General features: G+C 45.1%; 1 protein-coding gene across 1 annotated transcript; it reads right to left on the minus strand.

Moving 5' to 3' along the window:
• Positions 1-520: 520 nt before the first annotated feature.
• hapln4 (hyaluronan and proteoglycan link protein 4) lies at positions 521-19,284 on the minus strand (the record flags this gene model as incomplete). Its single annotated transcript, XM_084308439.1, has 6 exons — positions 521-915; positions 4,261-4,447; positions 4,803-4,918; positions 5,508-5,680; positions 6,445-6,634; positions 19,185-19,284. The coding sequence occupies 6 exons, from the start codon at positions 19,282-19,284 to the stop codon at positions 521-523; spliced, it is 1,161 nt and encodes a 386-aa protein (XP_084164565.1).
• Between the last annotated feature and the right edge of the window lie 8,668 nt (positions 19,285-27,952).

The raw sequence follows: 27,952 nt of genomic DNA on the forward strand, positions 1-27,952 counted from the left end.
GGAGGTGCCCAGATATTGTAGTGTCCTGTCAGTGCCGATCCTCTTGTCCTGCCTGATTTAACCTCTTTCACTAGACTTAGGCTTTGAGCTAATATGTCACCTGAAAACAATGCTCACCGTCAATCTTGGTAAGGAGATGTAGTATACAAGCTTTTTAATATATTATATTATATTATATTATATAGTATATATATATCCAGGCACAAAAGGGCAAATCGAGCAGGGTGCAAAGATATAGCAGTAATCCAACCAGAGATGTTAGATCCACAGGTGATAGCTGAGTTAGAGGGAAATTGCGATAACATTCAGAAGTTATGTAAAGATGGTTGTAAATAACAGCAGTTGTTGCTAGCTATTTGTAAATTATCTAAGCTACTGTGTAACATTTCATGAATTTGTGTTATCTGAAGCTAACTTTTATTATAACCTAGATCCAGTGTGGCATTGTGGTGGCTTCACAAACTATATTATGTCATTATCTATCCGGTTATTATTCATTTAGATCAGCGGGCTCTCCACTTCAGATCCCTCTGGTGGTGTTCGTTGGGATTCCGTTGCTGCCCTTCCTTGCTGGTGAGCCCTCTGCGGGATGCCGTGTTGGCGGGACACTGACCCCTCCCTGCTCCTCTTTGTTCTTGCGGAAACAGTATACCCCGTAGAGGCGGAACTTCTTATCAGGGAAGCCCAGGTGTCTGACCCCTGGTTGAGGCCCTCCACAGCGGGAGCGGGGGTTGACGATGGGATAGCGGATACTAGCGTCCTCCAGCCAGCCGGCTTCACATCGGTCAAGCAGCTGGATCTTCCATGCGGCGTAGAGCTGCCCCACTTTTGCCACCACTGAGCCATCACGTAGGCACGCCTTCACCGCCTCCACGTAGTTCACCTTCTTAAAGCGCTTCAGGAAGTACACTTTGCCTGAGGGGAGAAAGAGGAGAAGAAAAGAGAAGAGAAGAAAAGAGGAGGGCAGAGGAGAGAAGAAGGAAAATGGATATGCAGCAGGGAGAAAGATGAGACAGAAAGAGAGAGAGAGAGAGAGAGAAGCCACATGAGACACCCTAAGGGCGGATACTCTCAGTTCCCCCTGGTCTCTCTGCTTGGCTGTGTTCAGAATAACAAATCAACCCAACAACTGTCTCTAGCTAAAATGACTCTTAAAACGCTTAAAAAAATTTCGGGGGGCTTTGGTCTCACCGCTGGGGAGACTTCTTGGCCCGGTGATATTATAGCAACTGGCATCACGAATACTAGAACAGGTTGAACTGAATTGAACCACAATGTAGTTTCTCCAGAGAGTGGGGCTAAGAATGAGTAACCTAACCAAAGAATAAGGAGTGGCTGGTTTCTTCAACAACAAACAGCTCTAGTGAAAATCTGCCCACAGCCTCAGCCTTCCACCCGTCCATCGATGTTTGTGTGTCTGTGGCTGAATATTGTCTCATATTTCCCCCAGGGCCCTTCCGGTAAATGCCTTCCAGCTGGACCCACTGATCACTGCTGAAGGGACCGGCTCACACCAGACTGTCCAGAATAATTAGCACACAGGGGAAGCCGTGAGGAGCTGTTTATTGGTTTCTCTGTTTCTATCCTTTTTTTACTGTATATCAGCGCAGGGGAGAGACTTGTGCCGCTGCTTCCTGTTCTCCAATTTAGACCGAACCAAACATTGGCTTTATTGCTCAAAAGATAAACACGTTTTATCATCCAGTTCAGGGGCAAAAAAGAGATCATCGATTTTGTATTGGAGTGCATTAATTAAAAAGAAATCGTTCACTTTGTAAGGCATAATGTACCTTAGCCCTTTCACTGCCACACTACAAAGGGTTAACACTTTCACTACAACACTACAGAAGGTTAACCCTTTCACTACCACACTACAAAGGGTTAACACTTTCACTACAACACTACAGAAGGTTAACCCTTTCACTACCACACTACAAAGGGTTAACACTTTCACTACCACACTACAGAAGATTAACCCTTTCACTACCACACTACAGAGCCAATACACTATCTCCAACCACTAACCAACAAACCTCTAACTGTAAATCGAGCTATTCTATTGCCCTCAAAACTAAGGTGGCCTTCTACTTTCTCTGTTTGCGTTGGCGCAGGAGCCTGGAGGAAGTGCCATGTGTGACTGAGACACTGGCAGAGCTGCTGCACGAGTGTGATGTAAATCAAAGGGTTGGGGGATAAAAAGGGCTGTGCTCGGCACCCAGAGGCCTCGTGGCTTTGTTAGCATGGCAGAATCAACAGCTTGATCTGAATCCAATGGCCTCAGGCCTCACGGATCACAGACTGGGATCAGAGACTGCCCCCCCACACTCCACCCTGCGGACGAATGCCACAAACACATCCTCATTCTACAACATAGTGTCATGTCATGCTGGATAGTGTCTCGTCTCCTTCACCCTCATGAGAGATTTGCTGAATGTACCGAATAGCCGGGATGGATGTGCGTGGGGGTGCAACGTTCGCTCGGGTAGATGGAGGCACCTCTTCAGATTTCAGATCAATTCATCCCCCCGCCCCTCTTGGACCTTCACACACATGCACACACAGAACCCCCCCCCCCCCCCCTCCCCCGCTCTTGGACATTCACACTCACACACATAACTGATGATGCTGGCCTAATCTCAGATTCCACCCCCACGATGGACTTTTAACTACTTTGACATTAGTTTCATGTCATATACATATGTTTCCCACAGGGTCCAGATTCATTCCCTCAAGCCTCCCACAGCTCAGGAAAGGCCCAGCACTGAGTATGTCAGTAACCTGAGCCTGAGGTGTGATTCCTAGCCTTGGGGAATTGTTTAGAAGCGTCAACCTGGAGATAAATGGATACGACTGTAAGGAGCTCTCCGTCATCCCTTAGGCATCTCATAGCATGTACACAGTACACACAGCGTGCAACCTGGTTGACGGGTAGTTGCATTCTCATATACAGTATTGTGAGCAGAGAGGCTCTGGTTGTATCTTTGTAGTGGTCTTGGGGCAAGTTTTGATCAAGAGGTTTATTCCTGTACTTTCAGATAAAGGTTATAGAGCACCGGATAACAGCTGTTATCAACTTATCTTCCATTTTTTCAGGGAATGATCACACCTATCATTCTAACAGTTTTAGTCACAGCAGATGGAACATTTATTTATGGAACTGCAGTGCTGTCATATCAGTAGGGAAAACGAGGACATGCAGAGATCTTGTTGATGGATGATGTCAACTTTTTCTTGGCCACAAACTAGTCGGCTGTCATAATATTGTCAGAGTTCCCTGGGTCACTAGGCTCTAGTGAAAACAAATTAGCTTCCAGTGAGCTTCCGGTTGATTGAGTTGCTCGCTGTCTGCATGCAGTGTTGGAAATATCTCATGGAGATTCTGGCTCACTGCCTGAATAGAGCACATCTCAAGCTAATGGTTTAGCTCTATATTACACATGACATAGACAACATAGCAAGTAGCCAAGAAGAGCAGCACTAAGAGCAAGTGAACCATGTCCAGTAAATAGCTTGACAATAGGAAGCTTGAAATATAAGTAGTCTAAAATGTATCAACTACAATTAATAAATACACAGGAACAAGTCAGGTGCCTCAACCACCATTAATAAAAAGAGGCAAGGGACTTACTGGTAAAATAGCAGGTATTACATGGTATGATTGCTTTCATGTGATTTAATTAACTCTATAAGTGTCAAGTCAACTGCCAATTCTGTTTTAATTAAAAACAGTTTTCTTTTGGAACTGCCTACTCTTTTTTAAGAGGGAGACTACTTTTTAGAAGTGCCCATTTTCTGTTATCACAACACTGCTTGGGTCAGTAGGGGAGGTTTTTGGTATTCCCTACAGCAGGATGATGAAACGGAAATGTTGCATTGAATTTCAAAATGGGGAAGGGAGAGATGGAAATTTACTTGACAAGGGCCTGGCAAATGACAGGGGGCAAACGCAAGCTGTTTTTAAGGGGCTGATGATGGCTGATGATGGCTGATGATGGCTAGCATGGCTGAAATTAGGTTTCCAACACTCTGTTTTCAATGGGGAACTCCATCAGCTCATGAGAGTGCACTCTGTAAGGCTCTGAAGTGGGAACTTGTTTTTGTTGATAAATTCAAGTAGGTGTACTTGAATTTAAATAGGCATTTTCATAGAATGTTGCATCTGTTCTGTGGCACAGTATCAATTGTCAAATGCAAACTGTAAGCCCACATTTATATATAACTATGTCTGTCTGTCTGTGTGTCTCTCTCTCTCTCTCTCACCATTGAGGTTGGAGGTGAAGCAGAAAGCATCATAGCGCTCGTCCTCCTTATGCCTGTAGCCATAGTTCCGTACACCGGCAGGGTTGTCCTTGCGGCCACACTGGTCTCTGGGGTGGGAGATGGGGTACTGGACTGAGCCGTCCTCCAGCCAACCAGCATTGCACCAGTCTAGACCTTCCAGCCACGCCTGGGAAAGGAGAGATTCAGCAGAAGGGCATATTGAAGGAATGAGGAGAATAAGAAGAGGAGAAAGAACTCGTTTATCTTTCCCAACAGAAGTCCATTAGTCTGGGTCGGTATGCATGAAGCGTCTAAAAATAGGAGTGCTGACCTACGATGACTAGGCTGGTATTATCAGCTATATTAATTTAAGAGAACGGGTCTCAGAAACTGACCTCAGGAATTAATTTGCATGCTATATGGAAGATGCCAAGTAGCTCATTGATCCCCAAGGGAGGCAAATGCTATCTGCCTAACTGGTGGTCATTACCCTAATCTGTCCTTAACACAACAGTCTCTCCACGTCTTTTTGTGAGACTCACCTTGTGCAGCTGAGAGTGTGAGGCTAGAATGGCGTCCTGCTGTTTACAGGCATCCTCGGCCTGCTCATAGTTGAGCTTGTAGCGCCCCACGCGGGGATAGTAGGGAAACACCACTCCTATGGAAGCACAGAGGGACTCTACCATCACATGTGACATGTAGAACTATAGACCTGAGGTTCCACTGTGACTTTCCCCCATAACAGCCACCCAGTGAAGATCAAACTATTAGTAATAGCCAAACCATATTTAAGTTCATAATATTTGACAGAGGGAATTATTTAAAGGTAAATTATCTTTCTAATCTTTGTGGAAAAAGTATTTTATATTGTAATCTCGTTTCCATACTACTACAATACCCATAAGCCTTCAGAAGTATGATATTTAGACTAGGTCCTCAAAATGAATGGAAACGAGTGAGGAGCCTGGGAGGAATGATGGTGTTGACAGCAAACGACTGGGACAACAGTGGTCGCTAGCTTACTTGTAGATGCACTGACATAGAGATTCTACAAGTTCTACTGAAGTGAAATATCCCTTTAACATCACAACCCACCCTAACCTAAAATAAGAATATGAAAGAATGAAAGAATATATATTTGTGATTTAGAAGATAACGTTAAAACGAAATGCAGACACCTTCTAGTCTAGTCACAACAACCCAACTAAACCCCTTCAACTGAACCTTCTGAAGCCTTGACTCCTGACCTTCCAGGTCCAGGTTGACGAATCCGGTGTCGTCCTCCATGTCGTTGGTAACCTCACACTCGTAGCGGCCGTAGTCCTCCAAGGTGACGTTTTGGATGATCACAGATGCGTCGCCTGGCCCAGCCTGCTCCATGAGCACCCGGCCCCGGTATGTGCCAAATGTACGCTGCTGCCTGGAGCGGGACATCAAGTTTCAAGTTCGTTTATTAATTGTCACAATAAAATACATTTACGGTTAAAATGCTTGGTTCTGTATGAGCCCCTGAGAGTGTGCTTCATACAGTAACAAAAAGTAAGTAAGAAAGTAAGTAAAAAGTAAGTAAAGAGGAATATACGATATACATACATACAATTACAATTGTCAATGGCCTCTTAAACTAACTGTTCTCATAACATATTCAACATATAACATATCACTCACTACAACTGATGGAGAAGGAGAGATGTTCACAAAAACCCAACTAGATTGAAAATGTAGACTACTGGAAAAGATACTAGAAGTAGAAATACCACTAGAATTCAAAGTGTTGTACCTGGGGAAAATGGATTTTCATATAAGGGATAATGACGACAAGTACACTTTTAACATATTAAAGGTGGCAACCAAAAAGGATCTCACAGGGAAGTGGATGAGTCAGATGGTAGATGGTAGGATGGATGGAAGTAATCCATGAGTTCCATCGATGTGATGGAAAGGTTGACGTACTGTATGCACTGAGACAAGGAAGGAAGGAGAGGTGGAGGACATGGCGTGAGTTGGTGGGCCCATGAGGCCAAACTTTGTGTGACAGTGTGAAATATGGAGAGAAAGGAATGGTGACGCCCATTTTTGTTTTGTGTTATTTTCATTTATTTTGTGTATTTCTTCTTTTTTGTTTTATTTTTTAATTTAATAAAAATTGTATTACAAAGAAAATAAAGAAAATGTAGACCACACCTTCCAAGTGCCACGAAGACATCCTCAAACTGCAGTGCGTCCGTCACCTTGGTCCATTTGATGCGGATGCGGGAGGGATCGGTGCTCTCCGGCTCGTGACGGTACCGGCAGGGGAGGGTGATGGAGCCCCCGCGATGTGTCATCACCTTACCGGGGGCCGTCTGAACAATCACAGCGCCTGTTTCATCCTCTGGCAGCGAGGAAGCAGAGAGAGACGGGGGTGGTTGGGTGGGTTGGTGTCACACCGCATTGATAAGTCGTTGATGAGACAAGAATCTCAAACCTAATCTTCATGTTTCATGTGTAATAGGTTTAAGATAAGATAAGAGATAACTTTATTATCCCTGGGGGGAGATGTAAACAGCAACACACAGCAATGGTTGGAAGAAAATGTATAAAGGAAAATAACAACATGACAAAAAAGATAAATATATAATGAAATAATATCATAAAGTGATTTATAATTTTTTTTAATGTGAATCGAATTTACAGCTTACAGAATTATTTATTTGAGAACAGTCAGAGATGCTGGATGTTTTGACCTCTGATCGTTCAAGTTCATTCTGATCTCGTTGTTTTTATTATTGTTTTTATTTATTTATTCCGTGTCACTTCTACACATAATCATGTCTATGTGTCTGTGTTCCATTATAGACACTTTTGCAATATGTTTGAGGATAAGCCTATGTATATAACAGGTAAATCTCATCATTGTCATATTCAGATAGTGAAGGTAAACTACCATACATGTACTTTAATCAGGGGAAAAAACTTCAAAGACTTGATCCAAAGTAGAACACTGGAGCACACAGATTTAAGGCAATAAGCTTGGATGCATGGTGTGTCTTCATCAAAGTCAGAAAGAAGCTTTAAATTAGTGTTATGTTGACCTCAAGACAGTGACATAAAAAAGACTATCTAGTAAGTCATTATTATGAAAACAGATTCCATTGTAGTCTAATCTCTCATTTCAGCCTTTTGATTTCTTTATTAGGCCCAGTGAGATGGGTTAGCTGAGAGATTATGCCTCTTTTCCACTGCATGGTACCTACTCGACTCTACTCTACTCTACTCTACTCGCTTTTGGTACCTGGTACTTCATTAGTTTTCCACTGCAGGTAGTACCCACCGTCAGTGTAGCTGGTCGTCATAGCGAGGGCGCCGTGATGTCAACTTCAACGCGACACACACACGTATCGAAGCTAGCTATGAAGCTTATAAGATACCTTCACAGTGTTCTGCATCATTTATTGATGAAACAAAACCAACAGCAACACAATTGCTATGAAGATACCTTCACAGTGTATTCTGCTTAATTTATTGATGAAACAAAACCAATATCAACACAATTTACCACCAAGAACAAAGAGTTTAGTCTCACAAAAAGATCGCTAATTTTGTTAGCTTACGTGTAGTTAGCTAATAAGGCACTGGTATCATATAATAGAATAGAAATACTTTAAAGGGGAACTATTTAGCTATTTCTCACTATTTGGGCAATTTTACATAACACATCTGTACGTATTTTTTTCAATAAAATTCATCGTTATGTATTTTTAATCAAGTACTTTGGTGGACCACTTTCTGCCCTTCCAGATTCCAAGCTGTTTTTGGCTGGGCTCCGCCCATACTCGCAATGCGCTTTGAGTGACAGTCACCCACCTGCACTGGTAGATAACTTTGGGGGAGAGAGAGAGAGAGATATAGAGGGACTAATTAATTTCGCCGCAGGGGGGCATAATCCCACAGGACAATGCATTGGTAACTTGTTTCAAATGACAATATATATATTCCGTGAATATTATTGCACGGATTGGAATAGAGGCACGCGCGTGGGAGTATGCGCTATAATATTTTGCAACAGGTTGACGGTGATACAGCGAGTGCTGATACGAGAGAGAGCGAGAAAGAGAGAGAGAGAGCGAGCAAGAGAGAGTGGGCGAGAGAGCTCCCCCCCAGTCCCCAATTCCTGTTGTATCTAGTGCTCTGTGTGTGATTCACGGTGTGTGTGTGTGTGTGTGTGTGTGTGTGTGTGTGTGTGTGTGTGTGTGTGTGTGAACAGCTGAAGGTCTCTGCTGTCGAAAACCGCTTCCGCATTATTTCCACTCACTGCTCATATAAACAGTTGATTGTGGGTGGCAGATCAGCGCATTATTACGTAGAATAGCAAGTCAATTCTGAATGGCTTGGTTTAGTGGGGGAGGATCTTGTATCAGCTGAACTGGAGGAATGGGACTGAATGAGAATTTCACATCTAGTCAGTGTTGGTACAACCCCATATTGCTAGAAAACAATGCAAACCACTGGAAAAGGCCATTTATAAGATAGTTCCCCTTTAATCATCCAGAGGGAAATTTTACACTACAAATTGGGATGATTAAAGTATTTCTATTCTATTCTATGATACCAGTGCCTTATTAGATAATGTACGCTAGCCGCAGTGTTGGGAAAGTTCACTTTCTACATGAACTAGTTCAGTTCACAGTTCACAATTTTTAAAATGAACTAGTTCAGTTCATAGTTCAAAATGTTTAACTAAAGTTCATGGTTTCAAAAATGAACTAATTTATAGTTTATAGTTATTTTTTCAATACGTTGCTGCAAGCTATTATTTGTAAAAATTATTGAACCACAGACAGCAATCGGAATACTGGCATTTCCATAACGCTTTGCTGCCGCCCCTTTCAGTCCACACTAGTAGCAACTGCAGCTTTCATCTCTACAGTATATTTTCAAAAACATGAGGAAAAACTTTGCTTGAATTGTCTTTATTATGAAAACAAAAACAGGACGTTTGCTTATTCTCAATGTGCCATTTAAGGTTTGCTGTCGACGTCGTCGATGTACGGACTTGCTTCTTCAAACCGGGTGGACAAAGTTTACAGACAAACGTTAGATTTTTTCCGTCTGAGTCAGTACTGACTTTAACGTTAAACTCTTTTAAATGCTCATACGCCGATGTCGTAGAGGTAGAGTCTGACTGAGCGAGTGCTGCTACAGCTCTCGGCTTCGTCCTATGCTCGCCGATTCCGCGGTTCCACTGTTTGTTGTGAGGAGTCTGATGACGTAGCCAGGGGGTGATAGGCGCGTTGCCAGATTGGGTGGTTTTCCGCATTATTTTGAAGCCTGTTTACGGTGTGTTTTAACTGGGTTTTCGGCTGAAAGGCATATGAAATCTGGCACACCTTTGAATGCCGTTATAATAGAGTGCTGAGAATGAACGCACTTTTGAACGCCGTTATACAGCGCTGAGAATGAACGCGTTCTCAATTACGTTCATTTAGCGGATATACAGTACGTTCAGTTCACGTTCGCCCAAAATACGAACGCGTTCATGAACGATCGTTCATTGAATGCGTTCAGGTACATCACTGGCTAGCCGCAATGCTAACGGTTATAATGGAATATCCCAGTCACATTAGCACGTAAGCTAACAAAATTTGCGATCTTTTTGTGAGACTAAACTCTTTGTTCTTGGTGGTAAATTGTGTTGATGTTGATTTTGTTTCATCAATAAATGAGGTAGAATACACAGTGAATGTATCCTTTTTTTTATTGCACTTTGTTCTTGCTGCAAACAAATAATGAATGCTAATGTTTAGTAGTCGCGAGGCTATTTAAAGATGGCGGGTTTGTGTTTTGTGCAGGACATCCCCTGTGTAGCGCAATGATAACGTAGTGACAATTCTCTTTTCTGACCAATCAGTGGTCTGCAGTGTTTCACGTCACTTTTTTGTATCACTTCTACCCGCTTGGAACCTCGACAAAGCAGATACTAAAAAAGTACCCGGTACCAGGTACCATCCGCAAATTTTGGCAATGGAAAACCAAAAAGGCAGAGTAGAGTCGAGTCGAGTCGAGTAGGTACCATGCAGTGGAAAGAGGCATTAGTGTCTACTGTTTTCTTATGCTTGCTCTCGCATTAGAGCTGTGCCACTGTCAGCAAGGAAATGGCTGCTTCTCTGCACAGATCTGTGATCAGTTTACCTTCTCTATACATCATGACCTGACTATTTATGGAGAACCAGACTACTGAACAGACCAAAGACAAAAAGGGTAACTAACAACTGAAAAACATTGGACCTCATGATTGAACATCTTCGAAGTTCGTACGAACAAATTAATTAATCCTCCTCCGGATGCCTGAGCGCGTGAAACGGTCTTCGTAAGTGGCCAAAATGATCGCAGCTAGGTTTCCCATGAATGAAGAACATCACTCATTGAGTGTGAGATGTGTGAGAAGGCTGGGTTCCATCCTAGAGGCAAATCTTTCATGTGACAAAATGGCATCCAATGTAATAAAAAAAAGTCAACCAACAAACTAGATTCTTGTACCGGATCTCCTCTCTGGTAAACAAGAATACCCTGAAGACTCTGGCAGGAGCACTCATTCAAGGGTACTACGACTATGCTTGCACCTCATGGTACCAAAGCACCTCAAAGGCGCTAAAAACAAGATTACAAACATCACAAAACAAACTGGTCAGATTACTGCTTGACCTTACTCCTAGAACCCACCTCACCCCTGCCCACTTTGACAACCTAGGATGGCTTAGAGTAGATGGCAACTTGCAATGGGCCTGGTCTACAAGATACACTACACCACTCAGGTACCCATGTACATGTCGAAATACTTCCCAAAGGTCAGTGAATACCACAACCACAACACCAGAGGGAGTTCCACAAATCATGTGCAACCCAGATTTGGCACAAACAAGGGACTAAACACGTTTCACAATTTTGCCACAGCAATGTGGAACGCCCTACCAACAGCCGTAAAAAAATGTGAATCCCTAGTACCCACATTCAAAACCGCTCTGAAAGAGCACCTATGGGAGGCTGCAATTCGAAACTGGTCACCGTAAATGTCCAAACCCCCCCTCCCACCCACCCACCCCCTCCTAATGGACAGTCTCCTCCCCATCATATGTATATATTATCTGTTAGGATTCTGGGTAACAGTACTGTATATTTGCATATCGTATATGTCACAAATATAACAGTACCTGTATGTCATGTATGTCCCTATGTCATAAATGTCATGATGTCTGTCATGTATGTTGTGTATGTCATAAATGTCATTATGAATTGAAAATGGGGGGGGGGGGGGGGGGGGGGCGGCTGAGTGGCGCAGTGGGCAAGGCGCTCGCCACTAACGCAGGATATGCTGGTATCGAGCCCAGCTCTCGACGTTGCTTCCGACTTGGCCAGCCGTCGTACTAACACAATTGGGCAGTGTTAGAGGGTGGGAAAGCCGGTGGGTGGGGATTGGACGTTGTGGACAGCAACTCCTACAGGTCGGTTGGTGCGCCTGTACAGCAGAATCAGGAAGTATCGGGGGCAGCGTGAGCCTCCCATGCGTTACTCCTCGCCACTGAGAGATCGCGCTGTGATAATGGCGCTGCTCCGACCGGCCGCCTTTCTGTTAGATCCGTCGAGACTGTGCTTACTTTTGTTAATTTTTATAGTTTTAAGAGTTTTATTTGCACCAACTGTTCGTGCATTATATGTGTATGACCGTCAGTCACTCATTGACATTGGATTAAGATAAACTTACAGACTGGATTGCTCTCTGGATCGGATTGCTGAACAACAACAGTGGCCAGCGGAGATCCTTTGTTGCGGCCGAGGCAAGGAAAAGGCGCGACGGCGAGGAAGAAGAGCTGGGGTCCGAAACAGATTGAGATCCAAGCAACACAGAACCACATTGCCCAGCATATTGTTGGCCAATGTGCAATCGATAGGAAACAAACTGGACGACATCAGAGCACGGATCCAATTCCAGAGGGACATTCGGGACTGCAACGTCCTCTGTTTCACCGAGACTTGGTTGTCTCCGGACGTCCCAAACCATGCAATAGAACCGGCAGATCACTTCTTCGTTCTCCGTAAGGACCAAACGGCAGAAGAATCACTAAAGACGAGAGGAGGCGGCATAGCTTTCATGGTAAACAAGGAGTGGTGCGATATAGGCAACGCAAAGGAATTGTCTAACCACTGCTCCCCAGACCTGGAGTTTATCACCATCAAATGCCGACCCTTCTTTCTCCCGAGGGAGTTAACGTCCATCATCATGATTGGAGTGTACATCCCACCACAAGCAAGCACTGGGGCAGCACTCTCGAAGCTACACGACGAGGTAAACAAACAACAGACAGCTAACGTAGACGCTGCTATTTTGGTTCTGGGTGATTTCAACAGCGCGCGCCTTAAAAAGGTGTTGCCGAATTTCTATCAGCATGTGACCTGTCCCACCAGAGGCGAGAACATATTAGACCATGTATACTCGCAATTTAAGAATGGGTACAAGTCACAGGCTCTTAGTCCATTCGGTAAGTCCGATCACGCCGCCATCTTTCTTTTGCCAAAGTATAAACAGAGTATCAAGCGCACGCCGGTAGTATCGCGAGAGGTTAAGCGTTGGACTGTGACGTCAGAGGAGACACTACAGGCTGCGCTGGAATGCACAGACTGGAATGTGTTTCGTGATAACACAGACAACCTCAACGAATACACTGAAACGGTGCTTGACTTTGCCTGTACTCTGGTAGAAGAAACAATCCCCTCTACCACAATTAGAATTTACCCAAATCAAAAGCCTTGGGTAGATAAATCCATCCGTGAGGCTCTGAAAGTGCGCACCTCAGCATACAACACCGGGCTTGTGACAGGCAACATGGATGAACACAAGACGGCAAGATACAACGTCAGGAGAGCAGTAATAGAGGCAAAACGGCGTTATAAGGACAAAGTTGAACTTCAGTTTGAACAGGCTGACTCTAGAGGCATGTGGCAGGGCCTCAGAACGATGACAGATTACAAAGGCACCTCCCTCAAGCTGAACAGTGACATCTCCTTAGCAAATGAACTCAATACCTTCTATGCGAGGTTTGAGGCGGTGAATAAGAACAGAGAGACTCCGACTCAGCTTCTTCCCCCAGGCCATCAGAACACTGAACACTGATCTCTCCACACACAAGCACACATGAACACATGAACACACACTATGGCTGTCCCCAAGCCTGTTTTTGGGATTCGAACATTCACCAGGGTTTTTCGAACGGACGTTCAAACTATCGTTTTTAATCATGCAAAACATTTTCTGGCTCAGTACTGTCGAGTATTAGCGCACATTTAAGCATATAATGTAGCGCATATTTCGCTACATGCACCTTCATTTGCCCGGCCACGCCCATTTCCGGTTATGAATATAAGCGAGGGGCGTGACCATGCTCTTCCTTCCCTCATGATTCATTCGGAAGTGTTTGGCTACAGGCGCACGTCGACAGTGAATGTATATTAACTTTTTTCTTAATCCATAGATTTTTTTTCCATGTGCTGTTTTTTAGGATGACATCACCACGAGGTTGTCAGGCCTCCACCAGCGTTTCTCCATTGCGACCTCCTCCGTTCGGCGCGGGGGCTCCCTTCTCTCACGTTCGTGGCGAGAGAGTGAGCCCCGGCGGCGTGCAGCGCAGAGTGTGCACCGCTCGGAGGCCGTTGAGCACCCCTCAGTCATGAGGAGGTCCTCCGGCTCCGGCGTCCCCATCAGGAGACCCCCGACCAGCCCGGGCGCAGTCTCTCTGATGGCAGATGATCTGCGGCGTAAACTCTCCGCTTCTGCATGCTCCCGCCGTTCGGTGGTGAGCGAGTGTGGTGGGTTGTCAGACGAGGGAGAACAGTATGCGGGACCGGAGGCTTTCGGTTCCACGGAAGAGCTGTTACCGGAGGGGGATCCCCCTGCTTTCCCTCCATCACATCCGATGGAAACTGAGGATTACATGGAGGAGGCGGGGGGGTTTCTCTTCAACGCCCCGGCATAGTCTGGGCCCTGGGCCCTGGTTCCACGTCGGGATGCCTCGCTAGCAGAGTCAGGGTTCGATTCCCCAGCTCCGTGGCAAGACGCCTCGTCGGCAGCGTCGGGGTTCAGTACCCCGACCACGAGAGATGTGAGTGCGGAGGAAGAGAAACAGCAGTTGGAGCTACTCGCTCTCTTCCCCGAGCTTATGGCGGCGGCGCTGGCTAACAGAATTCCATTGCCAACGCCCCCGCCGACACCTATCCCCGATGCCATGATAGGCCACGTGTTCCAGAGGAACCCGGTGGGCAGGCCGAGCATGCTGTGCCCAGCCTTCCCTGCCATGGATGCCTACGTAGCTCGGGGACAGGTGGTGCCCCGCATCATGGGCCTGACCTCCTCCTACCTGCCGTTCACGCAGGTGGAGGGTCTGGTCCGGGGCTTAAAGGGCGGTGTGCCGCGGCTTGACAAACTGCTGGCAGCCGTCCTTTGCCCGCATATGGTGTGGGAGCCAAAAAAAGCCAATGCCGAGGGGAAAGTCGGCCCGGCAGCTGGCGATATGGTCCGACCAGGCCTACATCGCCTCGACGCAGAGCCTGGCGGCCACACCCAACATTGGTTGGGGAGGGGGGGGTGGGGATAAACCCTTCCCTTTGGAGTGTGTTGTATCAATTTGATGAAATGCTCATGGCACGGGTGATGAAGAGGTGGCTTAAAACAAGCACTCTCATCACTCAGGTATCCCCTGTACGCATCAGCGTGATGACGCACGTACGTGGGACTCCGCTCTGTCAGGTTAGGCTGACGCCCTCAGCTCCCTCGGTGTCAGAGCATGCATTTACATATTCTGCCAGTCGCAGGGGGGGGTTCCCCATGCCCGCCAACTCAGAAGAGTAGGGCTGGGGTTCCCTGCCATAATAAGCGTCACAGGTTTAGAGTTTTCTTATTGGCCCGAGGGGTATGGAGCTTGCGTGGTTCAGGTCCCAACTCACATTGTTGAGTGAGGTCTCTGTGGGATAAACTGGCGTCTTCCCCTCTCGTGAGAGCGGAATTAGTGACGGTGGTTTTTTTCCAGGCTCTGTGTATAAATCCAGTGTCAAGGATCCTTGCGAGGACCAGTCTCCCCCCGGTTTACCCAAATAGGGGGGAGAGACGATGGGTTGGGGTTCTTTCTTATCGAAATTCACCCAACGCCGTTTGCAGGTTTTACGAGCCTAGCGTTGTTATCGGGGCCGCGGCTACGAGAGCCCCGGCCAAGCAGAGGCCATTCTCTTTTTTCCTTTTCGAACCGGGACAGTTACAGCCCTTTTTAAATAGGCATAAATGTAAGGGTCTGTTCCCCGTCCTTTGATATCAGTGCTTGGTCCGAAGGGACTGATGTCAGCGCCTGGTCCCGGGCATGTTTTGGTGTCTGCCGGGTCACAGGCGAGCTCTGCTCGTACAATATATTCTGTTAATCCGAAGGGCCCTGTGCGTTTCCGGGGGGAAATGCCAGGGCGGACCGGACGCCACGGGGGCTCGGGGGGGGGGGGGGGGGGGGACATCGAGGTACTGTTTTTTAGCAGTCAGCCCCTCTAAGCGCTCCTGTGTATTTCACGGTCCTCCAGGCACAGGTCGAGCCATGCTCTTGCTAAGGAACCTGTCGGCCTGGGTTAAAGGATCAATACCCCTTTTTGGAGTGGTTGTCTCCTCAGAGAGCTTCAGAGCCTCCTCCTCAGGGAGTTTCAGAGCCTCCTCAGGGACTTTTTCGGAGCCTCCCCCTCAGTGAGAGAGCCTCCTCAGGGAGTTTTTCAGAGCCTCCTCCTCAGAGTTTTCAGAGCCTCCTCCTCAGAGAGAGAGAGCCTCCTCACAGAGCCTCCTCCTCAGAGAGTTTTCAGAGCCTCCTCCTCAGGGGGTCCTCGCGGCGTACCAGGTGGAGAAGGGCCTTCACCTGTTGTGTCCTGTTCGTGCGCTGGCGGTGTAAAGGGTGGTGTGGCGAGTAAACGTCTGGAGAGGTCTCGATGCCACGGCCTCGTTGACCTCACCAGGTCCCTTTGGTCAGGTCCTAGCTCCTGGACTCGGCGGCAGGCCTGCCTTTGAGTGGTCCATGGGGCTGGGGCCTCCTCTGCGCCCCGCTGCTAAGGCTTCGCTGGCGGAGTCAGGGTTCGGAACCCCGACCCCACGAGATACCTCGCGGGCAGAGTCAGGGTTTAACGACCCCGACCCCACGAGGTGTGGGAGCGGTAACACAAGCTTATGCTTCGCGTACGTCCCTTGTAGCGAGCGGGACGCGCGGTGGGGTAGATGCGGGTCCTTTTTTTCCGCGGTCTACTAACCTTGTGCGTTTTTTGGGTGATGTCACCTTTTTTCGCACAGTCTGTGTCCTGTCCCCCCCCCACCCCTCACTAGGGGCCGGACCCTCCCCAATGTTCTGATGGTTGTCTCCGCATCCTGCTCCGTTCCTGTGTCCCAGCAGAGCAGAACGTAAGCAAAAACTAAATGTAACGAAGGTTATCCTATAACCCTAGTTACATGAGTTTTTGTGAGCGTTCTGCTCTCACTCACTGAGGACCCCTGACTGTCTTCCGAATGAAGGTCAAGACTCGGGAAGGAATAGCACGGTCACGCCCCTCGGAGCAGGTCCTAAATTATTATTATATTCATAACCGGAAATGGGCGTGGCCGGGCAAATGAAGGTGCATGTAGCGAAAGCTTTCAGTGTTACAATAAGTAACAATGAGATTATCCCAGCAGAGCAGAACGCTCACAAAAACTCATGTAACTAGGATTATAGGATAACCTTCGTTACAGAATGCATATAATTCTATGTAAAATCCCCATATTTCACAGAAACAAAGATATATGTGTGTGTGTGTGTGTGTGTGTGTGTGTGTGTGTGTGTGTGTGTGTGTGTGTGTGTGTGTGTGTGTGTGTGTGTGTGTGTGTGTGTGTGTGTGTGTGTGTGTGTGTGTGTGTGTGTGTGTGTGTGTGTGTGTGTGTGTGTGTGTGTGTGTGTGTGTGTGTGTGTGTGTGTGTGTGTGTGTGTGTGTGTGTGTGTGTGTGTGTGTGTGTGTGTGTGTGTGTGTGTGTGTGTGTGTGTGTGTGTGTGTGTGTGTGTGTGTGTGTGCATACATACATGTGCACATGCTGTCTGTTCCCTGGGTGAGTAACAGTGCGGCGCAGGCAGCCAGTGAGAGACTGTAAGAACTGGTTTGCTTTATTGTGACCACATCAAGAGTACCGACCAGTAGAATTACCCATGCAAGGTGGTAATTAGTCATGTGAGCTGCATGGCACTCTCTGCAGCGTTGTTTGTCACTAGCTAATGACAAATAACTCAACATGCTATTTAGTGTCACCCTCACAACATGTAAAATCACAGACACATATTAAAGTCACAACAATAATAATATAAGACTAGGTTTGCCTAGAAAAGTTGGACCTACAAGCTGCAAGCAGGGATTCAAGGGGTCCAATGTATTAGCAGCAATTAAGTAGATGCTGTTGTTGTTTACTTGACATATGCGTGCGGCAAAGGGAACCGCTCCCGCCTACCTCCAGTCAATGGTCTCTAACTACACACCCTCAAGACCCCTACGCTCTGCATCTTCTGGCCTCAGACCTACTCCTATCCAAGCTCCGGGAGGGTCATCAAAGAGAAGTCGCCCATTCTCAGTCCTTGCCCCACAATGGTGGAATGAACTACCCACCTCAGTTAGGACAGCCGAAACCCGTCCAATCTTTCGCCGTCGACTAAAGACGCACTTCTTCAACCATTATCTGAATTTTTTTTTTATTAAAAAAAATTAAAATAAAAAATCTAACTCTAACTAACCTTACTGTCATGCACTTGTCCTAATAAACTAACCTACACTGTAGCACTCAACACTTTGATGAACATTGTTACTCAGCTGATAGAGTTGTGCCCTTCCTGATGACTTGTCGTACAGAACTTGTAAGTCGCTTTGGATAAAAGCGTCAGCTAAATGAGTGACTAAATGTAAATGTAAATGTATATGATCCTATCATCCTACCAAGCTTTTTGACAACTGGACAAACAGTTGATGGGCCACTTAAGTGCTAGGGAGAAGCACATCTTCATGAGTTGTGGCCCCGACAAACAATATGGCAACTTGTCTGTTCTGGCCCAAAAAAACATAACTAACTACAGGAGGGAATCCAACAAAACTGCTCATTTATATTATCTATAATTATGCCAATGTTCTGCTCATTTTATACCTATATCTATTTTCTGTCTACATCACTGCTGTGAAGCATTTTGGGCTGCAATTATTGTATGAAAGGTGCTATATAAATAACATTTATTATTATTATTATTATTATTATTATTATTATTATTATTATTATTATTATTATTATTATTATTATTATTATTATTATTATTATTATTAAAACTGGTAAGAACAACTTTAATGTTTGACTTAAAGTTCATTTACAGCTTAGCCTTCTTGAAGTAGGCCTAAGTTTAATTTAAGCTGATACAGTCGGCCATGTTGTGGTTAATATCGAGCTACCTTACGTTTTTTTCCATACTTGCTAGGTCTTTTGTGCAATGGTTTAGCTAACTTTAAGGGACCACTTAAGTATAAGACCAAGATAAGGAGAAACCCTTAAATATGTATATATTAAATACTAGGAAATATCAAGGAGAAGACTTACGGGTGTTTTGCGCAACTGATTTTATTTTAAGGAAACTTTTGTGCAACTGGCCCCAGAATCCTGCACTGGTCAAAATGCTGACTCAGTGAATGTCAAGTCAATCAGATGACTGAAGCCTGGCCCCTCTGGTCCAATAAAATAATTAAATCTGGATAACTCATCCAGCTTCCCCCCCTAGGAACTGACAAACATCCCAGTGTAAATCAGAATATTTAAGATCAAGATCCCTCCGGTTTACAATGTTGTGAGTTGTAAGAAAGAGGACTGTAGAAAAATACCTTACCAAGTACATGCACCACTCTCCTTCCATTCTCTATGTCAGCGGGCAGGGAGGTCACAGAGAGGGCAAAGGTCAGGATGATGGCCGTGATGGTCAAGGACATTGTCCCCAGGGAAACGGGCAGAGCCAGAGGCTGAATTGAGATATGTAGGACAGAACACGTAACAACATTATGATTATCTGAGTTTACTCAAGGAAATCTTCTAAATCCAAGTACTGTGGAAGTTTGTAAATTACTTTAAGCTCCCCGACGAGCAACAGGGTTTCAGTAAAGTAGGTTTCCTCTTGTCCCAAATTCTATACAAATAAGAAAATACAGACGTTGTGTCACGAGTCACGACTGCACTGGCTAATGGTGTTGTCATGCTATTTTTGGAGGTGGGGGAGTGCACTTACTGTATGACTATTGATCTTACAGTACAAACAGTGACTACGTTTGGTTTATCATTTGAAAATACAAGTGAGGAAGTGCTTGTACACACACACACAAACACACACATTATGTTCCTTGCTAATGGCTCCATAAAACCAAACCACTGGTGTGTTTTGGGAGTTCATCAAGTAGTCAAACCATGAAATGGCTGGGATCAGCAGCGGGGCACATAGCAATCCATAAAGAAAAACATGCAATTGTCTGAAATATAATATTGGATTTTCAATAATGTGTTAAACTACAGTGCATACATAGACACAGCAAGGTAGACAGAGAACAGAGAGGCTCTTCCCTTAGGCCATCAAAACAATGAACACTGATCTCTCCACACACAAGCACACATGAACACACACATACACACACACAACACAACATTCTGCACTCGCACACACACAAACGTACCACAGGTCACTTTAAACACACAAGAAAATGTCACTTTAAAGGAAGGAAAAGGACACTTTAAGAAAATAACTTGTTGTGATTGTTATATAGTATAGTTATTAACAGCAAGTATAGCATAGGGACATAGAAGAAAAACTGCACATTGTATAGGTATGTACATAGGATCCAGTGCCTTTAAGCAATTTATTAACATGTCTATTTACCATGTCTAATCTAGTTATCTTTTTTTATTATTATTATTACTAATACTATTGTTTTTATTGCACAATTGAAGCGGGTATGCCCTGGTATGTATGTGATGAATACAACTCTTGAATCTTGAAGTAGACAGAATTATGGAAATGGTCCCAGTGAAGCAATTGAGAACGTGTTTGATGTTATTTTACAGTGTAGTTGTTTGTGGTCCAATATCGTGTCACACCACAGACCTGCATACAACACCAGCGTAATCGAAAATCATAATTCATCAATCTGTGTTAAATGCAGGCAGGTCCTGAGATCTACTATGCTCATTCAATTCCCAATAGCCAATCAGCTACAGGCTAGATAGACTGTAACCCCATAGAAGTTAAAGATACTAATTCTGGTCAAGTACCCATTATCTTTAGACAGGCTCTCTGTGGATTATGGATGGGGTTGAGGCTTGTGCGCTGTGCGAATGCGCAGTGCACTCATGGGAGGCTTGTGTTTGAGTTCCCCCTCTATAAAATAACACATTTAAAGGCTGCATGAAACACAGAGATGGTATTGGTTTCTCATGAGAAAATAAATGTGGTTGAATGCTCATATACAAGAAGCTTGTTTGGGCTCGGTCGGTGAAGGAATTATATATAATAGAACAAAATTGGGGGGCAACTTTTGGCCTAATAACAGTATTGCTTGTATACTTTCAGGCAATAATAAAAAAAAAAATATGAAATTGCAGCAGACACAATAAATAGAGAAGCAGTTTGGCTATAGAGTCAACACAATGCTAGTTTACATTATATGCACACTAAACCAACATTGCTGCATCATTTCTACCTCGGCCCCAAATCTCCAAGGTTAGCTCATTATGAATACACTTTTCATGCAGTCTAGAGACTGCATAATGCGCAGACCCGAGCCAACCAGTCGACCAGAGAAGAGAACTTACCATCATTACTATTACTTGATCGAAGTAGCAGTATGTATTGAGGTGCGTCGGACTCGTTGCTCCCGCTGGGCTAATGATGCGCTGGTGCTGGTGCAGGACTCATCTCCCCCTTCTCTCACTCTCCTGCATTTGGCGTTTGTGTCCCATTTACTGATCCCTCGCAATACTGCGGGGGAATCGACGGTGTGGTAGGTCGCGCAGTCCTGTAATGACGTAGCAGCATTTCGAATGTACAACTGATCGATTACAGTGTACATTTTACATTTTCGAACTCGGAACATTTAATTTGTAGGACTTAGATCATACAATAATAAGTGTCCAGTGTCTCACCATAATGCATAATGCATTTGACAAAGGAGTAGCCTTTAGTTCACATGATTGTTTCATTTTATGTAGATGAATAGAATATTATTAATCTCATGTTAAATAATTAAATACATAAAGGACAGCGAAATATGTGAATTGCAATAATAGGAAACCAACTGCACAGTGACCCCTTGCGGGTATAACATGTTATTGCGGCTTTATATACAGGATTTTCCCTCTGTCGGGCAGGAGGGGGATTAGCTCAAATGGTAGAGCGCTCGCTTAGCATGCGAGAAGTAGCGGGATCGATGCCCGCATCCTCCATAAACCTTTTAAATCGGTAAATACAACTACGGTACAACAACCCTTTGATATACTTGTGGGTTCGCAAGATGGTTACCCCGCGTATACTGTGATCATTTGAAGCGTTGGTTGTGAGCGCCGCTGAAATGAATAAGGCTTATTCATGTCATGTACTCATTGCAAATGAGTTAATGTGATCGAAGTCTCCAAAGTAAACTTGTTTCCACCAACGGCTTTTTCTAGAAATCTAAATGATTGATTGATAACTTTATTAACAGATTGCAGAATGGGTACAATACAGTACGGCTCAATATAAAACAAACTGCTAAGAGGATGCAGACCAGAAAAATACTTTCGTCTTGTTTACATCGGGGTCTTTGATTGATTGATTGATTGATTGATTGATTGAAAACTTTATTTAACAGATTGCAGAATGGGTACAATACAGTACGGCTCAATACACACAATTGTTAAGGGGATGCAGACCAGAGAAAGACGTTTGTCTTGTTTACATCAGGGTCCCCCATTTTCAATTCATAGTGACATTTATGACATACACAACGAAATCGAAGCCCATGACACAAGGACCACACACCCCAATCAATTAAACACAATTGATTGTATTGGGAGAAAGAAAAAAAGTCCACACTCATGGCCCATAGCCTGTAATAACGGTTCTTGCCAGCATATGGGGATTTATTGTTTATTGCATTTTTCCTTTCAGTGTTGTAGCAATGGAACTCTGCTCAACTTTTCACCTACCTAAAGCTGTAAAGGAATGTGAATCACTACCCACTTTCAAAACCGCTCTCAAAGAACACCTACGGGAGACTGCAATTCGAAACTGGCCCCTGTAAATGTCCTAACCCAACCCCCTCCAATGTACAGTAAATTACCTAGTATGGTTTTGTCAATATTCCAATGTACAGTTTTGCTTGTTTGTACAGTGTTCCCCCCCCCCCAACCCCCTCCAATGTACAGTAAATTACCTAGTATGGTTGTCAATATTCCAATGTACAGTTTTGCTTGTACAGTTGTACAGTGTTTCCCCCCCCAACCCCTCCTACCCAACCCCCCCCCCCCCCCCCCCCAACCCCACCCAACCTCCTCCAATGTACAGTTTTTACGTCAAATGTATATACTCCCTTTTCTGGACTCTTTTTGTATCACAAACAGTACTGTATTTGCAAATCTGGTATATCATAAATGTATAGATGTAGTACTGTCTGGGCGGCTAGGTGGTGTAGTGGGCAAGGCACTCGCCACCAGTGTGGAGACGCTGGGATTCGTGTGTTCGAATCCAGCTCTCCACATTGTTTTCAGTTTAGCTGGTCGTCCGCAGTAATACACATTGGCCGTATTACGGGGAGGGAAAACTGAAGGGTGGGGATCGAACGTTGTGAACAAGCGACTCCTACAAGTCGGTTGGTGCGCCTGCGCAGTAGAATCAGGAAGTGTCGGGGGCAGCGTGAGCCTCCCACGCGTTACTCCTCGACACTGAGAGATCGAGCTGCGCAGGTGAAAAGATGCGACTGCTGTTACCTCAAGTACCGGAGGGGACTTGTGCTATGTATGACTTAGTCCACATTGCAGCCGGCTTGTGGGAGGCAAGAAACAGCGTTCGTGACAGGGGAGGGTTGAATTGGATGATACGAAATTGGGATGGGAGAAAATATAGAAAAATGGGAGAAAAAGTGGATAAAAAAAAAAAGATGTAGTACTGTCTATCTGTATGTCATGTATGTCATATGTCCTGATGAATTGAAAATGGGGGACCCTGATGTAAACAAGATGAAAGTCTTTCTCTGGTCTGCATCCCCTTAACAATTGTGTGTATTGAGCTGTACTGTACTGTACCCATTCTGCAATCTGTTAATAAAGTTTTCAATCAATCAATCAATCAAACCACAGCTCTCCGGGCCAGTTGCACAGCTGAGCAGACATCTGCAGCAAGGATCCCCTGTGACTCATATCATGGGATCACAGAGCTGTTTGGAAAGGACAGACTAATTGATTTCAGGATGCTTCTCATTGATTTAGAGCCTGTCACACACGCACACACAAAATGCATTGCTAGCATGTGCAAGCAAGACCAATGCCACATTCAGCATGAGCAAGCTGCTGAGGTAGAGTGAATATAATTAATTACTCTATCACTCAGTCTCTCCCAAGCGCTCTAATTTTCTCTCTCTCTCTCTCCGTCCATCTCTCTATCTATATATCTATCTCTCTGTCCATTACTCAGCTGAGCTAGGTATAGGGGGTAATTATGTATGAGTGGGCTAGTGGTTTATTGATGGGGTAGAATTGAATAGATGGGCTACACAGCTGTTTTAGAGCTCATTATCTATGCGTTGGAAACACTCTCTCCTCCATCTTTCTCTTGTCACAGTTGTTGCAGATGCAAATATATCTGAATTGCATCAAAATTGCATGCATAGGAAATCGCACCCAGGATATCAATACAGACAGTATTCACTTTGGGGTATTTTGGGGTACTTTAGGGTATTTTCTGGTACTTTGGGGTGATTAGTAGGACCCAGTATTCAGTGTTTTTCAGTTGCCTTGCAAATTATTCAACATTACATGGATATTGTATACACATTACCCAAATATAAGGTTAGTATGTGAATGATCTGATCTGTATATTCTTTTAAGCACCGTTTGTAATGTACAGTAGGCTACAAATAGCATTGCATGGTGAAATATACTTCTGGGTGTACAATGTGGCGCCTGTGGTCAGTGTGTGTGAGGCTGTCTGTGTTGTGTTTTAATCTTGAGCACAAGCAACCCCTACCCCTCTACCCCCCACCCCTTAAAAAGAGTGAAAGAACTTTTTGCGACTGTGTCTCTAGAGCAGTGTTTTTTTGTAGTAGACATCCTTGAACAAAATGGGAACTAGAACAAGAATATATTTCTTGATTCCCGAGTTGGAAAAAGAGAACCCATGATCTCGATAAGAGGATTATAAAACAACACATCAATTGTGTGAACAATATACATACCTTCCCCTTGGTAATGGTTTAAACGCTGTTGTGTATCTACAGAGAGAAGAAAACATACACACAACAAACAAAATCCAAGGGAGTCGGTTTGTGACTTTTTTATAGGAGAACAATGGGATGAGAAACAGGCTGTTTGTTTACTAGGTCACACACATAGATAACATACAGTTGCTTTACTGTAGGAGAGGAAGGGAGAGAATGAAGAGAGGAGATTAGGAGAATGGAGCTTTCTGGAGAGGGGGGCAGTACAGCTTGTCTTACCTATTTAAACTGGAAGAAATAAACCATCTTCTTAAAGGTCAGACGGGGCAGAGAGGTAGAAAGCAGAGGTACAATATTTTTCACCAAACACGTGGGTGAGAGATGAGACCTGCTGTCGAGATGGAAATACATCCACCGACCGGCACCACCTTGTCTGCCAGCTCTGGGTGATCATAAGTGGCATATAAGTGGCATCTGCTTACATTGGGCGTCAAAAACGAGTATACTCGTCTTTCGTCACCAACACTAGAGCGCCAAAAATGTGTATACTCGTTTTTGGTTCCTTTGATCTTCGTTCTAAACACTCACTCGGAGCTGCATGTGTCTCCCTGGCACAGCTGCCTACATTGAAATTGCAATGATGATCAAATCCCGCCAGGTGGCAGTATCGCCTACCATTTGAACTGGGGATATCAGTTGTCTTCCAGTACTGAGTTACCTCCGGCTGCTTCCGCCTCGGAGTGGATTAGCACATAGCAATCGGTTGGAGATTTGGTGCCTCAGACCTATTCTTTCCCCTATGATAGTGTTAGATCCTGATCAAACTGGCCAGTATCACGTCTTCGTCTGTTTGGCTCCATCCAATTCCTCTGCGTTGTGTCATTTTAATGGTCCTGACGTCTCCGACAACTGGCTGATAAGATCCTTATCTCTCCCCGTTAGTACCATCCGCAAACCATAATAATTCTCCACCTCCGTAAGAATTCGACACTTTGACAACGTGAAATACCTTACAAGGAAAAGCGTGGTTTTATTTCTCTAAACAGAAACCTCAGCTCAGACGTTAACAGATTGTATTGTCTTTGAAGAGTCTATTCTAATGATCTTTCGGTGTGTTCTATTGTCCCTTTGCTGTTATGTCCAATAGTGGTCAGGCCTGGTCGTTAGCCTGAACCCTCCTCGTGTTAGCCGAAGCTAATGATGATGTGGCATTCTCCCTTCCCCCCCCCCCCCCCCCCCCCTATGAGAGGAGAGAGTCTCTCAGTCCTAGTCAGATTGTAGTCTGCCCTTAGCCGCTAACACCGTTCAACTTATAGATGTTCGTCGCCGCAACGACGGCCCCGCCTTCTGGTTGTCATGCGACGTGTTGTCATGACAACTGCGTTAATAACCTTTACACACATTTCACGTTTCATTAAGATGAACCTCTCTCCCTCCTGCTCTGGGAGACACTCTCGCTGGCAGTGTATTCAATCCACTGGTCACCGTTCTATCACCGTCTTCCATGCACATTTCGATCTCACCGTTTTAGCTGTGGTCACCTCCCCCCAATCTATACATCACATACATTGAAAAAGCACCCCAAATCCTTCATTCCCCCCTTTGATTCTTAAAGTGGAGATGAAGCAGTGAGCAATGTGATCCTAGTTTGTTTGTTGTGTACCTTGTGTAAGACAGGGTTCTATAATCAAATGTGAAATCTATCTTATTTGTCTGAAAAATATAATATAATATCCCTGTTTTCAACATGGGCGCCGCCATTTTGTTGCTGACGTCATGGCTGACGTCATGCCGGGGGTTGGGTGTATACACTCTGGTTAGCTGCCTATATTGAATGGGTCAGTCAGCAAATAAAATGTTGCCTACAAAACAACGGGACCGCGGTGGTTCTGTTTGTATTGCTCCTGGCTGTTCAAACTAATTTTACCATGTGAGAGAGAGGAAAGTTGGTTAATTTCCACAAACTACCAGTGAAAAAAACAGTGTTGTTGACATGTTGGCTCGGGCTGGCTGCACTCAGGCGGCGCGACCAGCCTGTTGGACAGGGAAGGAGGATCTGCAGCGAACACTTCATTGCCTCGGATTATGTTGTTGGGGTGGGATGTTTGTCCAGAAGACCACTAATCAGCTGAAGCCGGACGCGGTTCCCTCGGTCTTCGACAGACAGACCGGCGTTAGCTCTCGGGAGCGATCGCTAGCTAGTTGGCACCAGCCGGGGCCCGGCGTTAGCTCTCGCTAGCTAGTTAGCGTTAGCAACCGGAGCGTCGCGGAGCATTCAGCCTGCTGGCTACCTAGACCCACTTCAACCAGCGTCGCGGAGCATTCAGCCTGCTGGCTACACAAGCTGTGTAGCCAGCAGGCTGAATGCTCCGCGACGCTCCGGTTGCTAACGCTAACTAGCTAGCGAGAGCTAACGCCGGGCCCCGGCTGGTGCCAACTAGCTAGCGATCGCTCCCGAGAGCTAACGCCGGTCTGTCTGTCGAAGACCGAGGGAACCGCGTCCGGCTTCAGCTGATTAGTGGTCTTCTGGACAAACATCCCACCCCAACAACATAATCCGAGGCAATGAAGTGTTCGCTGCAGATCCTCCTTCCCTGTCCAACAGGCTGGTCGCGCCGCCTGAGTGCAGCCAGCCCGAGCCAACATGTCAACAACACTGTTTTTTTCACTGGTAGTTTGTGGAAATTAACCAACTTTCCTCTCTCTCACATGGTAAAATTAGTTTGAACAGCCAGGAGCAATACAAACAGAACCACCGCGGTCCCGTTGTTTTGTAGGCAACATTTTATTTGCTGACTGACCCATTCAATATAGGCAGCTAACCAGAGTGTATACACCCAACCCACGGTATGACGTCAGCAACAAAATGGCCGCGCCCATAATGCTAAATGCTTCAGAAATGTACACAACAAATCGTTTTTTCTTAGAAACTGCTTATTTTTATAACGTGACTTCTTCTGTGGCTTATCTAAATACTAATGTGATGCTATGAATATGTATTTATCGCACTGCTTCATTTCCACTTTAAGCAACCTTCAGAATCAACAGACTACTTGGTTTTTCAATTAATTATACACAAAAATAGACTCATAACAATGAGGGCCCCGCCGTCTGCTGTTTGCCTTTTGTTTTCCATTACCCGCATCACACCCAAACCAGAAAGGATAAACAACGGGGAGGAGAGAGAGAGAGAGAGACAGAGAAA

The sequence above is a fragment of the Notolepis coatsorum genome (assembly GCF_963971535.1).
Source record: "Notolepis coatsorum genome assembly, chromosome: 2".
Taxonomy (NCBI): domain Eukaryota; kingdom Metazoa; phylum Chordata; class Actinopteri; order Aulopiformes; family Paralepididae; genus Notolepis; species Notolepis coatsorum.